The 17,576-nt window shown below is 42.4% G+C and overlaps 1 protein-coding gene across 3 annotated transcripts in view; it reads right to left on the bottom strand.

The window, feature by feature from the left end:
- fam49al (family with sequence similarity 49 member A, like) overlaps positions 1-17,576 on the bottom strand; it is a 35,078-nt gene that overhangs the window by 12,898 nt on the left and 4,604 nt on the right. The window contains exons 2-3 of one of the 3 annotated variants that reach the window (XM_051955179.1): positions 6,871-6,962; positions 2,698-2,777 (exon numbers count right to left, since the gene is read on the bottom strand). In XM_051955179.1, coding sequence (XP_051811139.1) covers positions 2,698-2,767 — 70 coding nt within the window. In that variant the 5' untranslated portion in view covers positions 2,768-2,777; positions 6,871-6,962. Of the gene's footprint in view, positions 1-1,422; positions 1,503-2,697; positions 2,778-5,370; positions 5,959-6,870; positions 6,963-17,576 lie in introns of those variants that run through there. The other 2 variants (XM_022197799.2, XM_022197797.2) reach the window with 2 other exon arrangements.

Genomic DNA, 17,576 nt, shown 5'->3' with positions numbered 1-17,576 from the left:
TAGTTTAATTCAGTTCAAGTAATTGAGATGGAAACTAAATAGGAAATTGTTCACATTTTTGCTTGTTGTCACATTTGCTCCTCGTCTGACAAATGGTTTGAACGAGGAACAATTCAGCCATAAATAGCTTCATGAGAGCTGAGCGCAGTTTAAACCAAACTGGGAGCTGTGTGACAGAGGTGAGTGTGTCTCCGGGTTGAGAAGGAGAGCTCACAGATGGCACAGGGGTGGTGGGTGAGGAGGGGGAGGGAAGCGTCTAAAGCTGCCATTCCCGAGTCTGACTCATTCCACTTGCTTTTGAAGTAAAGTGAATCACAGGCATAATAAATGAAGGGGAAATTCAACCTATTTGACAGCTGACGTCTCTCGCCAGCAGTGAGCTGTTCCACTCCTGCTGTAACATACAGGAAGAGGAGGAGGAAGCCAGCTGCTAAAGGGGGGAAAGTGGCTGAGGAGGGGGCAGAATATGTTGGGATACAGTGCAAAAATATCTCCATCTTAACAGTTCATTTTGTCTCATAATCAGTCTTAAAATGCAGGGGAGGATTTTTCTTATTTTAAGCGTTCCAGTGCAGTAGAAATAAATAAATTGTGATGTAAGAAAGTCTAAATTTGGTTGTACAGAAATAAATAATTCAACAAAACCCTTTAAAATTTGGGTTTCATGTAGCTCTTTAGCAACGCATGCAACATGACTCTGTGCTTAGTGGTAATCAGTGCTTTTATATAGTTGTTTCAAAAAGATTTCAACACTGAGTAGTGAAAAAAAAATGACTTGTTAGGATGAATGTTTTCACACAGCAGAGTTTAGAATCCACTGACTGGGAAAATGAGAGAAGAAGGGACAGAGGTGGTTTTATTTTCCAGTCTTTTTCGCAGTCGCACTCTTTTTCTTTCAGTTTCACTTTCAGTCTCACTCACTTACACACACGCTGTTTTTGTGCAACACACACACACACACACAGATAGGTCAGACACACAATAGGAGATGAGGAGGTGGAGGGATGACGATAGACTTTTTGTTAGCCATCGTCATCCCTGAGCAAGAGAAACCCACACAGGACTGGCATTCTCTCTTTATGTCTCCACAGTTTTTGTAGCTCAGGAGATCAAAGCATTATTGTTGTCATTTTGCCACACTGCCACCATGATATTGTGCATCTGTCTGCGTCTAATAAGATGTGGCGCGTGTGAATAAGACTCTTTAGAAAGAAGCCAAATGACTTTCAAATGCCAGTCCCTGGAGCGGAAATCAAGAGATAAAGGGGGACAAGAAGAGCTGAGGAGGGACTAAAGGGTAAATAAGGATGTAAGGATGACACAATGGTCAGCTAACATGGATGGAAACGATGGGGGGGAAATAAAGGAAAGGCAACAAAGAGAAAGGGATAACTCAAAAAAATAAGAAGCGGATGGTCTCACGTTCAAAGTCAAGGAAAACTATTGGGCCATGCTCAAGTTCGGCGCAAGCCAGCACTTTCAGGAGGTTTCCCATGAGCCCCCTGGAACAGAGAGAGGGGAGAAGTCTGTGGGTGATGAGGGGATGGGTGTCGGGGTTGTGCGCACGTGGGTGTATGTGAGTGTGTACGTGTGTGTGTGTATGTGTGTGTGTGGTGAAGGTGCTGAGGTGGGGGAGTGGATGAGAGGAGGTTGTTGGGATGGCATGGTGGGAGTATGTCCTGGGTGAAGCATGGCAACATGGATGCAGAGCTTCTTTAATCCCACTCTCATGGCAGCAATCAGAGGATTCGTTAGCATCACTCGTGGCGCTGAGGGTAGCGACTCTCGAGTTTAACGATCAAATGTCACAAAGTGTAATTAGAATTTGACACACAACAAATCGATAAAAACACCAATGTACCTCTTAGATGCACATAATTATTTGGCATAAATCTTAAAGTGTAGGATCTGAGCATCTCCCAAGAATCATGGATGAATAGATGGATAATCAGTACGATGAGAGTACTTGTAAACATACAAATAAAGAACACAAAATAGCAAAATAAATTAAAAATCTTTTAAATACTACAAAAAATACTAATAATCAGAACTTACTCCTCACTTTTGGGCAAAAACAGAAATGGACAAATACAGAAAAAAATCACCTGAATAAGAATAAAAACATTTGAAAACAAAAATGACCTCAAAAACAACCCCAATAATAAAAGCACATAAGCCTGCCCCATTTTATGTGAAGGCTCCAATTTGTGGGCAGACTTGTTGGTAAAAACTGGAGCAGCGCAAGTGAAAAAAGAGGTGAGTTTCCATGGGATAAAAGTCTAAAATGCTGGTGTCAAATACGCATTCTCTTGTTAATTTCTATTAGAGATTGTGCCTTTTGAGGTCATTCATTCTCAAATTCAGTCCCATAAAATTAACAGCTAATGAGATTTTTCATTGCACATATCTTTGTTTTTAATTCATACTGATGCGCCTTTGCATCATTGTGTTTACCTTTGCACCGTGTATACGCATGTATAACATCATCGGGCTGAGAGTGGGACTAAAGAGTGTCTGATAATGACAAACCACACCCTCAACAACACTCCATCACACCATCAACAGCTCAGCAGCTCGCCTCCAAACATGCCTCCCCTGACCCCACGCGCCGACCTCCCACTGCACACCTCCGCTCCACACACATGCACTCACAATTCAAGCACACAGACACGTGCACACACCCTGGCGCTCACTTACTTTCAAAGTCCAGGAAAAAATGTGGACAGTTCTCTAAATCCTTGCCAAGGACCTTAATGAGGTTCCCCATGGCTGGCGACCTGGACGGGAGGAAACAACAAAATGCATACAGTACGCAGGACCTGGCAACCCGCAAGAAAACACACAACAGGCACATGGAGAACACAGCAGGTTGTGACTGTTTTAGTTTTTTACCCATCTGCACTCGTCTAATTATCCCTTTTTCCTTTGCTGCTCCGTCCGTCTGTCTAAGCAATATGTCCAGAGCGAAGTCAGACATTCCAGTCATAAATGACACTGATCACAGTTTGCATCCAATACACAGCGTATGCTGTATTCAATTACAGGAGGGCCCAAATCCAGTAGTGAATCATTTAACTCACTCATTGGGAGTCACAAGAGCTCAGTGCTGGTTTTAATCCATTTGCATTACTATAGTAACCCAATAAAAGCCGGCCATGTATGGGCTGCTCCCCCCTGATGCTCTTTATGTCCAGCAGTCTATAGATACTCTATGACAAGCTCTTTGTACCTCCAGAGTCTCCCGGCAGAGCTTTATGAAACCAATGATGCAGGTTTCATTAGATGACCCTGTAGGTCAGACAGGCAGAATATACCAGTCTGCATGTTCATAAACAGCACCAGGCCAAAGGACATATGTCAGGTGTTTGAACATTTAAGAGCAGGGCAGCGTTCCCTGTTTCCAGCCTCTCCAGTCCCAGTTTATTTCATTATTAATGACAGCTTATAAATTGCTATCTGGGCAGACTAGTGTGTTGTGATTTATGACGTTAATGCAATATTAATAGGCTGAATATAGTTTTATTACCACCAAATGATTTTACCATTTTTGCTCTTGTCTATTTAATCACAGGCATGTTAAAATCACAGTTATGATTTTGTGAGTTAATTCACTGAACTAAGGAGCTGATCAATGAGGTGGTCCAGCCAGAATGTAACAATAGATCCAAGGCTTTGGCATGTTTAAGCCAAAAAAACCTGGAGAGAGGCAGAAAATAGAGGGAACGAGGCAAAAGGAAAGACATGCAGCAAATGGACTCAGTGCTGCTTGAGGCATGTGCCCAAACCACCCAGTTGGATCTATTCTTTGGCAGCAATCCTACTAACGCTAGCAGCAGAACTTAGCAGTATCAGTACTTAAAGTATGAAACTGCCCACACGTAGTTGAAACCCACAGAGCATTATTCAGAATCACAGTGGAGATCCGAAAGTGTCCAAAGATACAAAATATGTAAGGCTGAATAATAAAAGAGTGTTTTAAAATGATAGAAAATCTCCATTGTGTGGACATAACACAGTTTAAATCATCACACAGCTTCAGTAAAACGTTGGAACAAGCTGATACAGAATATATGTGATGCTGCCTTTCAGTGTGGTTAAGGTGAAGTTAACAACCTTAAAGCAAGTAAAAGAAATTCAAATTTAAGGCAAACAGATGTTAAGAGAGTAGGTGGACTGAGAGACCGCATGTGGACTTGTGTGTGTGTGTTGCATAAAAACATATACAATATACACACACACACAAAAGAGGAATCCAATATTTAGAAATGGCTCTCAGCTGTGCGAGTGTGAAAGCCTCGCTGCTTAATCGTCTCCTCCCTTCTTGATCATACAGGGACTGTGGTAGCAGAAGGTAAGCAGCTGCCAAGTTTCATTTCCTCTGCCCTACCCTGTGAGTTTATGTGCTATGTTAGCACACAGCAGAGGCCTATCAGTTTCCCCCTGCAAGAATGATCTATGCTCAGCATTAGCATGTTTATGAGATGCCCCCATCCTGAAAAAAAAAATCGGGTCTTTTCGTGGTTACTCAGCAAGAACGGGTGTTGCAATGCAGCACTGAGGTACAGATGGAGCAGGGATGGCGCTACACTGTCCACTCGCTGAGACAGCTTGCTGACATTCTCCAAAGTTTTCACATGAGGACTGCATCTACTGCGTTGTGTTTCTAATCTATCCACAGCTAAATCTGTTAGAAGGGCCAGGAAACTGTATGCTGAGTCACTGCTGTAACCTATGAGCACTGGTTCCGATGTGTAAAATGCAGCCTGTCTCCTCCCTGACTTTTAGACCACCTGCTCCAAGACACACGCTGAACCGGCGCTATGAATATATGAATAACAGATCCTCATCTTTGGCCTGACAAGGTGATTGCAAAGGCGAAGTCAAGCTGAGATCCAGATCACAGCCTCGTATAAAGCGATGAAAGATTTTTGACACGTGAGTAGCTGAGAGTGTGTGTTTGAGGTAGCCTCACACCAGCCACACACACACACACACACACACACACACACACACACACACACACACACACACACACACACACACACATACACATATCAGCACAAGTCTGAAGCAGCATGTGGTCCATCCCGAGAGCAGAGCTCGGCTGATGGTTGCCAGGATACTGTTGGCCTGGCAATATCGTCAGCTCGTCTCAGCTGAAGATGGGAGAAAAACGCATCCAGTTTGCTCACACACGGGGTCATTTGCTTACAACACTGATCTGATGCATCAGTTGCTACTACGTGTGAAATTAATGTTTAAATTAACTGCACAACACTTATGGCAAACAGGAAGACAACATTTGTCAAGCTTTAAAATCAGTAAATTAAAAAAACCAGCCAGCAGCTGCTTCTATCACTCTCTTCTTACCCTCTTTCCCTTTGAGTGCGTCACCTCTTCCTTTATCTTTATCCCTCAGTTTCTTCTCCCCAGTCTTCTCTTCCTCCTGTCCTCCTCGCTGCTCTCTAAAACCGTTGCTGTGAGTAAATCCTCAGTTGCCCCGGCTCAGAGCGATAACTGTAGTCCCTCGGTGACACTGGTTGCCACTCTGCTTTTCTTAGACGCTGATGTAAACTTCTGCTCTCACTCTGTCTCCCTCTTTCTCTCTCTCTGTGTGTTTGTCCGTCCACTTCACACTTCTCTTTTTGAGCCTTCTATTTAAAAACCTGTGGTTTTCTCTGTTCACTCTCTGTGCTAGATGCTGCTCCGTTTGCAGAAGATGATACTTTGCTCGGTGAGATTGTTGATATGCAGAATATAGTTTATGTTCGTGGTATTTACATTTCTGCCTTTCTCTAATGTGTGTCTGTATCGTTTCAGTTTGTACGCGTATAAAGACAGCTCCTTCTCCCTTTTTGTTTCTGACGTCAGAATGGGTTCCTCAAAAATATCCCCTCCAACTCTTCTTTCTGCCTCACTTCTCTGTTTCACCACTCAGCAGCACTCTCCCAGCTCCTTTGGCCTTGTCTTGTCACAGCACATTTCATCATGGTGCAATTCAGTCTCACTGGTGGCCCTTAGGTGCAAGAAATCTGAGTGCCAGAATGGAAATTGCGATAAGGTAACGCAAACACACATCAGCTATTAAACTCATAGACTGGCGTCCATAATGTACATCATATAAAAGCCACTGGATGCATTGCAGATGGACTCTTTGAGCATTAAGACATGGCATTCTGTGAATTAGGAAGTGTGTTTTGGTCACTGGTTGCAGTTTCAGTTACAAGCAAACACACAATGTTTGCAGTCAGCCGGCGTGAAAGTGGAGCAAAGTGCTTCTCTTATGCAACTGCACAGCACACACAGCTCTCATCTGTAGTCCGGCAAGAGAAATCAAACCGAGGGGCTCCTTGAGCCTTAATAAAGACACAGCTCGGCTCCCACATGGGTCTGAAAAGCAAACCTGGTCCAGACTGGAAGCCAAGCAGCAGAGCTAAGCCTCCCAGCCTCCTTTCAGCTCCTACTGAAAGATTCCTCCTGTTACAGCCCCGGAGCTTCATCAGTGTGGATTTAATGAGCACAGAAACAGCACTGCTCATCTTTGCCAAGTCTAACCTCTATTAGCTCACCAATAACACCATTCGAATTCTCTTTATCCTCCCTGCAACTAACCACAATCTTTCACCAGTCACTGACTGGGTATTCAGCAGACTGTGAATCAAACCCATTCAGCAGCTGTACTGTACACAACAGATGCAGCGACTCTCATCTTTCCTTTCTACCCATCACTGCTTCCTTACTACCCAATCGTCTATCTGCCTTGTCTCTTCCCGAATCTCCCATATGGTGTTTCTCTGCTGCGTCCTTATTTTTGAAATGTTCAGCTGTTTGCTTTTGTGAATTTTTCCCCTCCTTGCCTTTCATTCCTACCTTCGCTTGTGTTTATCCCACTGGAACACTTCACTGCATCAACCAGGGCTTGTCAGCTCCACACAGTGGTTACAGCATCAGCACCCACCACCTGACAAAGAGAAAGACAGAGCGAGAGAGATTAGCATAAAATTCTACACCCTGTACACGACGGAGCTGTGAAAAAAACGAATGTAGTGATGCATTTTGAATTTACAATGCACAGATTCAGCAAAGGCAAAAAAGGAATTTTTAGACAAATGTTATTACAGTATGATTTTATTCAGCTTTATACACCCAGATTCAACCTGATGCTACATCCAAAAGCGTTGTAGTCTGTGTTTAAGCCTATAATAACTGATTCATAGAACGCTTGAAGACAGCAAACTGGAAGCACAACATCAACCAACCATCTAAACTGATAGACAAACATGAGCCACTGTATAAATAAGCATCAACCTCCGGGGCTGAAAAGTGATGCTAACATGGATGTGGCAAAACTGCAGTTCCTCAAAATGGCCACTTGAGGCTGACTCCAAAAGCGAGTCAATCCCCACAGACCCCCATGTTAAAATGTCAACATTTACAGAAGGGATTAACATTTTTACAGCCTCGTACAGAAATGATTTTGGTAGCCGTAGCTGATTTCTCCAATCATGACAACTGTACAGGGGGGTAAGTTTTATACAACTCATCTCTTTAAATTGTAATAAAGCCTAAAGTTATGCATAACTAAGAATGCGGCAGCTTTGAGAACAGTTTGCTTCCCAAAAATGTTTGCATGGCCTGACTCAGCTTCCTTCATGCTGCACCTCTTTGCTACCAAGATGGCAAAGACAGCAGCCACACTGAAGTGGTCCTCCTGTGAAGAATATTAATTTCTTAATCTGCTAAATGCTTTTTTCACTAAATCGTCTCTAACTGTGGGTCTGATATTTGGTGCTGGTCAGGTAGTGTGCTGTAGCTCTCTATGCTGACAACAGCTGCTTGCTGCGGGTGAAAATTGTGCTATAAGAGCAGTGAGAGTGAACAACACGGCATAAACGAAACCAAAGCAGCAGGCTGACCTTTTTGATGGCCAGAAAATTAAAGCGGGGGCTAAACAGTTGGGTAATAAGTCTCTGTGAGTCCGGCACTACAAGAACACACTGTGTGCAGTCATTTGATTCATTGTTATTGTTCAAATCTTCTGTTTTAAGTGCCCCATGATGATTGTTGATGGAGTAACACCACTTGAGCTATAAAGCGTCTGACCAGCAGTTATTAGTTCTAGCTTTTATGGGTGTTAAAAACAATCAGCAAGCTCAACAATCAATCCAATCAGGGGACTTGGAGGGTGCCTCTTTCTCCTTCTTTTGATTTAATCTTGTTGTTTCGTGCATTGTGCAGCTCCAGCGCTGTCTTACCCGCTGACTGGTGTAACTATTAACACTACTGCGGCTGCCCTTGCATCATCAAATCTCATCAGGGGAGAGTGCAGACAGGAGGAAGGCGGGATATTTGCAGAATAGTTGCCAGGGAAACGCAGCCTCTTATTCTCATGGCAACACACAGTCGGGTACGGTTCTGTGTTATCAATCAGGTGGATGGATTGATGGACTGTACTCTCCTCAATTTCTTGAGCGTGCGGAGCTCCAAAGCATTTACTTTCATCGTTGCAGGGGTGTAAACGACTGTCCACTCCTAGAATTATATGCCCTCCTCCTTAAAGAGGGAGTTTTGTTTTCACTGATTTAAGTTAAGTGCCTTCTACACGTTGATCTCCCCTCTCAGTGAAAGGGTAAAGTTCAAGCCTTTCTCTAGACGTAGTTTGAGGAAGGTGAAGCCTTGGCCGAAGACGCAGCAGACAAAGTTGAAGTGGACCAATGAATTTCCTTTCAACAATAATGCCCCAAAAAACACAAATTTTCTCATCTTCCACTCCACAGAGGTTCTTACAGCTGTTGTGATGACTATTTCAGGATTTATCAGATCAAACTCAGAGCAGATATCTAATTTTACCACAGCTTCAGGCCCCCGACTATACATGTTGATGGATTACTATTTCCAATTCTGCAAATTAGTCGAGTGCTGCAGTTTGCCATTTGAGCTTCATGGCACCTGTTTGCTTTCTCAGCACAGTTTAACATGATCCACATTCAGATTTCAAGTCCCTTCTCTGCACTTCCTATAGACAGCATGCGAGTTTGAGATGCATCTACATACACCTTTACTGTGTGCTGTTTTTTATTTTACAATAAAATCGAACAATCGCAGGACAATTAGCAATGTAGAAGCAAGAGAACAGTTATCCTCACTGCAAATGTGCTGGTTTAATGCTCCATAAAATGACACACTTGTTTAAATAGAGACTAGGGAAGAAAAAAAGAAGGAAAAACCAGCTTGTTGGTCTAAAATGGTTTGTCATTTGGTGTGTTGATGATGGAAGATGAGAGCACGGCTAGCTTGATGCTACAAAATTTACTGTGTTGAGATGGATACTGGAAGTTAGTTTTATACTACATATAACAGCAACTTTATTCATAAATTTTGTCTTTTTTACCATTAAAACTACAGTACAGAGAAATTAAAACAATAAAATCAAATAAAAAGTCAGAATTTGAAAATATAGACATTTCTCCTCTCTGTCCCAAATCACTCCTAGCAGACGAGCATTAGCATGTATACATTGTTATGCCCAATTAGACTTGGTTTCTCTGAATAGTAGCTCATGTGATCTGTGTGGAAAGCCCAGTGATTGGACAAAATCTTTGTCAGGGGCCAGATTTTCTCAACCTGAAGTCAAAGCTGAATTACAATATGCTGAAAGACTTTTGTGGAATTTTCGTGAAATTACACCAAAAAAAAAAAGCTTTCATTTGTTGCTAGTTTGTGTGAATATTCTGTGACAGCACAATAGTAAAAACCCTAAAACTACCCATCTAATATTGTATGGGTCCCCTTTATGCCACCATCAAGGCATGAACACAGGACCTGTGGTGGTGTCCTGTGCTGGCTGATGATCCTTTGGGTGCTGTTAGTTAACGTGCTGGGCTTGTTTGGGCACATCTAATGGATGCCCGAGCAGATTAGGATCTAAAGAGTCTGAAGGTTGGGGAGATGCATTGGAGTCTTTGTCACTTTCTTCAAGAATTTATTTGGCAAAGCAACAAAGTTTCCCATCTGAGCACTGCACTGAAGCAAAATGATCCCTTCACTTCACCTGTCAGTGCTTCTTAACGTTGTGGTTGATCGGTATATATTTTTACTATCTGTGCAGTCAAAACTAATCGATCAGATTCCAGGAAGACGTTGATATCAGCGCTGCCACTTGATGCGCTCCATAATGAATCAGTGTCATCTTAATCAAATATTAGACTACTCTGCAGTCTCCAGATAGCAGACACCGTCACAGAAGTCTTGCCAGCTGAGGGGGGCTGCTTTTTCAGCATCGTGAGTCGATATGTATTTCGAGGTGGTGAGAGAGTCGGAGGTGCTGAGGTAGAAAATGAAAGAAGAAGCCAGAGATCACAAAGTCATTGCATGGAGACATCTGTCTGTTTTGTTCTGAGCCTGAAATACTCGAATCATATTAGTTCCACTCACTGAACAAGTCCATCTTTTTTTTTTTAGACAAAAAGATCCCAGTGATGATTATGCCTGCCCTCACTCCCTGTCCATCTCTTTCCCTTCTTCTCAACCTTTCGACCGCTCTCTCGACACACCCCTCTCTCCACCCTCTGTTCACCCCAACCTCCTCTTTTATGGAGCCGTTCATTCACTCTTCTTCTCACCACTCTTCCTTTTGACCTCTTCCTTTTCTTGTGTGTCTTTTATATCCTCCTTCTATCATTTGCTTCTTTGTTCTCAGCATATTGTCCCTGAAGATGGGGACGAGTGCAGAAGGCTGTGGTTGTACTATATGTGAAGGGGACAGACAAGGGTTGAAGAATGAAGTAAACTAACTAAAAGAGCCCACGTCAGCTTATTTAATCCGGTGTATTGCTCGAAAGAACAAGAAGACACTTTATTGAAGCTCTGTCATTATGATGATGTAAGTTGTACATTTCTGGGATGGTGGTGAGGTTTTTTAGGAGAAGGGAAGACAACAGGAAAGGAATGAAGAAGTGAAATGGACAAGAAAGGAAAATAAAAAGAGATATAATAGAGGATAAGGAGAAGAGAAAAGGAGAGGAAACAAAATTAGAGGAGAGGAGTTGTGACAAAGAGCCAGTTTCAGGACTAAAATGGGAGGTGGCGGTGTCAGAAACAGCCAGACCGTCACTAAAGATTGACCGCTGATGGAATGCTACAGCCAATTTGCCTCAGGCCCACACACACACACACACACACACACACACACACACACACACACACACACACACACACACACACACACACACACACACACACACACACTCATCAGTAATAATAGATACCACTATCCCTCGTTGAGGTGAGGAGCAGAAGACAGAATAAAAAGGGGGAAAAAGGATGAGCATGAGAGCGAAAGATGGAGTGGCAGAGAGCAAAAAGAAGGATGGAAATCAAAGGAGGAGGTTACGATTCTCCTCCGTCACCCCTCCCCCTTCCCACTCCGTCTCACATGCACCAGTCCAGAGCATGGTGCCTCATGAAAGGGCGACTGCAAATGAGCATTGTGAGCCCGTGTTACGAAGCTGACAAAGAAAAGAGGAGGATGGCGTGAGAGACGGGCAAAAAAAAATGGCAGAAAGAGAGAGTTATGGCATGTTTGAGCTGTACTTGAATTAAATTCCATTGTGTGACATGCTTCAGAGAGACCATTTTTCAAGTGAAATAAAGAAGTGGGGCAGCAACTCAGGGATTTCATGGCTTATTTGTGGCTGAGAAACGACTTCTGATGCCTCTGCATTAAGTGCTTAAATGTTTGTGCTGTACTGTATGTGTTACAGCATCTTGTTTGCCAGAATGTCAAACCTGAGAGATTCTTGGTCGCGCAATTCAAGTTCTGGTCTCTCTCTTTTTCTTTTCCACCACAGAGATTAATATATTCCTTATATTTAATGTAGCCATTAATATTTGAATACCACAGTTTTGGCTCAGGGGCATTTTGAACCTTGAAAAAGCAGAGCTGGAAAAATTACAGCTTTTAGATTTCAGTTTTAATAGCAGTTTTGTGTCTGCGCTCCAGCTGTCAGAGGATGGATGAATGTACAGTAAGCTCTTGTTATCTTTATTTGTGATGTGGGATGCCAATTAGCTGCAATCAAAGAGAACACAATTGGCTTTTAGGGTTCTGCACGCGCTCGCAGGGGGCTCGTGTTGTGTGTATGTGCATTTGTGTGTGTTGCGGGTACTGTAGATATCACTGCACCCCCACTATCTGTAAACAAAGACAGACACCGTATATGTCTGTATCAGCAGCCTCTCTTTGTCCTTAATGGACTGCTCACATGCTGTTTTATGTGGGGTAAGAGAGCCAGACGTGTGTATATGTGTGTGTTTTTTACATATGAAGTTAACGGCATTGGAATGAAAATGAAAATTTAATTGTGCTGAGTTGATTTGAGTCGCACCGTGTGTGTAAATGTGCCGACGCTGGTACATGCAGTAAGCTTGTGTGCACACATATTCACTGGAAAACCAACCGAATTCATTTGATTTAGATTGATCAGGTTTGATTGAAATTGAACAAAAGATATGCATGTGTTTATGTCTATATACGTGTGTGTGTGTGTGTGAGAGAGAGAGAGAGAGACGCAGAGACAGAGAGTGTAAAACAGTGATAGAATGACAAGGAGAGACAAGGACTACTATAAAACAGTACATAAAGGCAGTTTGAACTCCAGTCCCTGGCGTCTCACTGTCTTGTGATACTCCCCTCTCCTTCAACTCTCCTTCACTCTTTCAGTCCATTCATTGTTTGTCTGTTTGTCTAATTCGCTGCCTACCTCTTTGCCTGCATGCACCAGTCACTGTTCTCTACTTTAAAGTCCCTTTCTTTAACCCGTAAATCTCGTCTGTGTGCATCAACGTTACACATTCAGAAGGCTTTTTTCCCCATTAAACAGGTCTAATTCTACACCATGGCTGCTTCTGGACAGTGTGACTATGTACTCCTTGCCTCTCCACACATCTCCCCCCACTCATGGTAGCTCAAGCACACTAAGCTCACCTATAACTCAGCTCCAATGCTGTACAACCATTCTACATGACACAATGACATTTAATATTGGTGTAATTTAACTACACATATTAATGGGTGAAACTGATTCTGAAGCCCATCCTGCAACTTGACAAGATGAGTTCTTTAGGTTTGTTATGTATGAAACAGTGGAAGTCTGAATCTATATTTTTTTAATTGTCACTGGTGTCAATTTCAAGGTGGAATTTTTCAAAAAGCCATGGTGCTGACAGCTTACTTCACTCATGATGTGTCTCTTAAAAAAGAAGGTTTTCAATGCAGGTGGTTTTAGCACAAGTTTGCCTTGTGTAGCAGTCGCTAATCAAAATTCCTAGTAATCATTGCTTCAAACCTCATTCAGTCTCTTTCTGTCTCTCTGTGGCTGTGTTTCAGCTCTATACTACAGATTTCTGTGCTTTTCACCTTCAGCAGACTAGACTATAAATACACTTTGTGTCTTAAGCATCAGGACACCATAATGTGTCACAAATATTTTTTAGCATCTGTAGTTTGTGCAGGTTGGGAAAATGACAAAATAAAGTAAATAAAAAGAAGTCTGTATCTCGCCTAGCAGACTATGTGCTCTTCATGTGCTAAGGCTTGAGTCTTTATTGCAGCAGCCTGGGTTTAATTTCATCCTCAGCCCTTTGCTGCATCCCATCCTCTGCTCGTTTCTGTCCTTCTTCAGCTGCCCCTATCTAAAAAAAGGCAAACAAATGCCTCTGGTGTTGTAGTTTGTAAGAGAGCTATCGTATCAAATCTTTGAGCTTTAATTGGTTCTAATCACTCCAGTGTCCCAGTTTCAGGGATTTCTGTGGTTGCTCATTTTGCCTCGTTTCTCTGCAGCACAAAACAGTAAAGGAGCCTTCTTTCACACCTCTGAGTCTCTATACAGCTCTGATTTGCCACTAGTTCCTATAGATTTGATGCTCACTAACGGCACTTTTACTGGTTGCAAGGCAACGGAGCCAATTAGAGGTTTGTAGGTGAAACTCAAAATAGCATGATTTTCTTTTGCTAGTGGCAGAAAAATGGGGAAAGAAAAATTGCCACCAATGGCACCATGCATGGACAAGGTGGATGAAGCTGTACAAACTGTTGCAGGTCCACTTTTTACAATTGAGTTCTCAAATTGGAACAGTTCTTCAACGTGAAAAACACTCCTAGCAACCAATGTTACAGCTTCTGTCATGACTGAAAATGCTGTTGGTGTGACAGATGCATCACTCACTTCTGAAAGCAGAAAGCAGCTGGTATGAAGAATTAAATGCTAAAACTAAAGCTGATGTCAGAGTGAATAATTCAGTGGGAAAGAAAAGACTACGAAGACAAATTTTCATCCTCACAGTAAAGAATGCTACCTTCATATAGATTCGATTGTATGTAGAAAATAGTGAAACTGGGTCACATCGTGTGTCTCAGCCTCTTGGCTGCAGCACATGACCACAGAGAATGGTGACCTCTGACCCCATGTGACCCATGTGATCTATGTTTAGCTCTGACCGTCAAAGTCTACCAGGAAGAGCCGGCATGTCCTTGACATAGGCGATGCTCCATCACACTGTGCTGCAGTGTGTCTCACATGGCAGAGGATGCAGTGTTACACTATTCACTGTCCCGCTGGGAGGGGCAGGATAGCAGCAGCACCTCTCAAATATAGGAAATTGGCTGCGATGTAAAGTATGGGCTCAAGCTGACGCAGAGAAAAAAATAATTGATGGAACAGGATGAGAATGAACTAAAAAGAGAGTCGATTTGGGACATGTTGGTGGATCCCTGGTGTGAAAGTTTGAGATCTTGGCTGGTTTCTGGTTTATTTTTGTCCGGCGATTATTTTCGATACATGCCTGTTCTGTCTTTGTTGTCTGATGCAAAAGAATGATATATACGGTAGATAAATCCTTAATGACTTCAGCTGAACTAATTAACGGGCATGTCTGTGTGTCTATGTGCACAGAAAGGAAAATAAGAGTCTGTGTGTATTGTCCCATAAGCCTGATCAAACACAGAATAAAGGCCTGGTTGCCAGCATCCTGGTGTGCCTGGCAGATCTGGCATCCTCGCATGTGAACACACACACACACACACACACACACACACACACACACACACACACACACACACACACACACACACACACACACACACACACACACACACACACACAGAAACAGAGATAGAAACATGCAAATACATACAGTGATTAGACTGAAATGAGAACTGATGTTTGTGTTTTTCACGTCACTGATGGAGTTTACACTGATAACGAAGGCTGACTGAAACCTTACGTGACTTGATATGAAAGCAGCATAAAACTGGCCCATGTGATATGAGCGACATCTGTGATGTGCGATAACATTGTTCAGCATTGCATTGATGATATGGCTTGCGATAAATGAACAAATATTGAAAAGCATTAGCTACACAGTTCCTATGTCTCTCTGCTTAATAGGTGCTCTGCTAATGTACACAGTTCCCTTTGAAATATTTTCTTTAATCTCAGCAAAACATCTCTTGACATTTCCCTCACTATTCTGTCCTTTGTCAGCCATTGAGCTGTGCAATTTATCACTAAAGTGACACCAATTAATCTAAGAGTAGATGACAGCTGGGCCTTTCTCTGATAGGCGTGAATATGTGCCTCATGTGATTCATCTCAGAGGTCCCATGCTGAGAATAAATGGACGGCACATATAAATTAAGTAATATAGTTTGTTCGGTCTTTAGTAATATGTTTATCGCACATGTTCATATCACAATTAAGAGAAAAATACATATCATTAGTCTGCACGACACCAATGGATCTCAAAAAGGCCTCTTTCAAATGGCCACATATATATCAAAATGAAATATGTTTCAAGCAAAAAGTGCACATCATTCGATAATCCATGAAGAGCAGATGGACATAAAGTACTGTTTTTGTCTTTCAAAAAGCACTCTTTCGCCCAACTTTAACAACACATTATTACAAGGGACAATTTTAAGATCATAGTTATTTGGCTCTTATTGTCTGAACCTGTTAAGTTTATAGAAGATTATATTTGGACAAGCAGCACAGTGGTTATAGTGGTTATATCTGTGCTTCATCAGTTGCATTTTTATAAAAGTGGTCTTATTTTAAATGCTACAAACCGAAAATGAGCTGCTCTTGTGTAAACTTCCCCCAAATCAAATAATGAGCAGAGCTGAGCAGTAAATCTAAACTCTGATACAGTATCATTGTGGACTCATTGTGTAAACACCACATTCAACTCTGATGGGCTATTTCTGCTGAAACATGTAACCCTCTGACGTAGTTTTCTAAAGAAATACTGCTTAGGTTTAGGGCATAGCACCATCTTCTATCTGGTTAGCTGAACATGCGAACTACTAGCAAACAGTCAACTAAGAAATATACTCAGTTGCATTCTACATCGTGGCTGATAAACTATAGATGGGGGACAAATGAAGACATAACCTAAACACTTGACCTCTACAGTGAGGGGAATTTGGTGGCATGGTTTGGGTCCACTTGTCCCCTTAGAAGGAAGAGTTACTGCAGATCAATGCAAAGTTGCTCTGGTGATCATCTTTATTAAATGAGGAAACGTGTCTTTCCTAATGGAAGTGGTCCACAGTGCTCCATTCACATAACACAAAGAGTCACTGGAGGCTTTTGATAAAAGGATGCAAAATACATGCTATGGTCTTTACAGTCACCGGATCTCCACCAGCAGGACACCCTCCACCACCACCATCATCAAAACCCACACGAGAAAGCATATTTTGGAAGGATTGTCCTTTAATCCCTCCATTAAAGTCCAGAGATTAAAGAATCAAGGTGCATTAAAAAGCTGCTCTGGCAGTACATGGTGGTCTAACACCTTACTAAAACACCTTTTGTTTGTTTGTCTTTCTTTTTTCCCCTAATAAACACACTCACTCACTCAGTCATTCATCTCTGATCGCTTTTAGGCTATGTCTGATAAGTGACCCTGCTTCCTGTAGTGTATTTACCGTGAGCCTTAGTAACCAAACCCTTGGACATGTTATCCAGCTGAACTTATTAGGAGAGCTGCAGCCACTTCAGAGAAGATCATTTGTCTCTTCACTTACTATACACTAATTGCAGTACAGTATCGCTCCCCTGCTGTTCCACTCTGCTCTGAATAGGGGATATTGATCTTAAATATGACCAGAGGGTGAGCATTTCGGCTATTGATGTTTGTGGACAGTGATTGATCTCATCGGCATACAGCAGGCCATGAAATCAGCGGAAGTCCAAAGAGAGCAGATCTGAGGTAATCCAATTACATCCAGAAACCGACCCTCTCCTCCTTCGCTGCCATTGAAGGAGAGAGTTTGACAGGCCAAGTCATGTCTGGTTAGGAGCAATAGGGGACTCACTGTGGCCTGTCTCTGTGTCTTAGTGGAATTAGTGGCACACATTTCAAAGAGTTTCAGCAGGACGGCCATAACAAGGATGATAACAGAGTCTAATAAGACTTTCAGTACTTTTCACAAGTGCTATCCAACACTGAGACTTAAGTATGATCGAAAAGTTATCAGATCTTGGCTCGCTTGTCACGGAGAATTAAATCTC

This window comes from Acanthochromis polyacanthus, chromosome 11, assembly GCF_021347895.1.
Source record: "Acanthochromis polyacanthus isolate Apoly-LR-REF ecotype Palm Island chromosome 11, KAUST_Apoly_ChrSc, whole genome shotgun sequence".
Lineage (NCBI taxonomy): Eukaryota > Metazoa > Chordata > Actinopteri > Pomacentridae > Acanthochromis > Acanthochromis polyacanthus.
The sequence above is the reverse complement of the archived record's forward strand: the minus strand, read 5'-3'. Positions and strand labels throughout refer to the sequence as shown.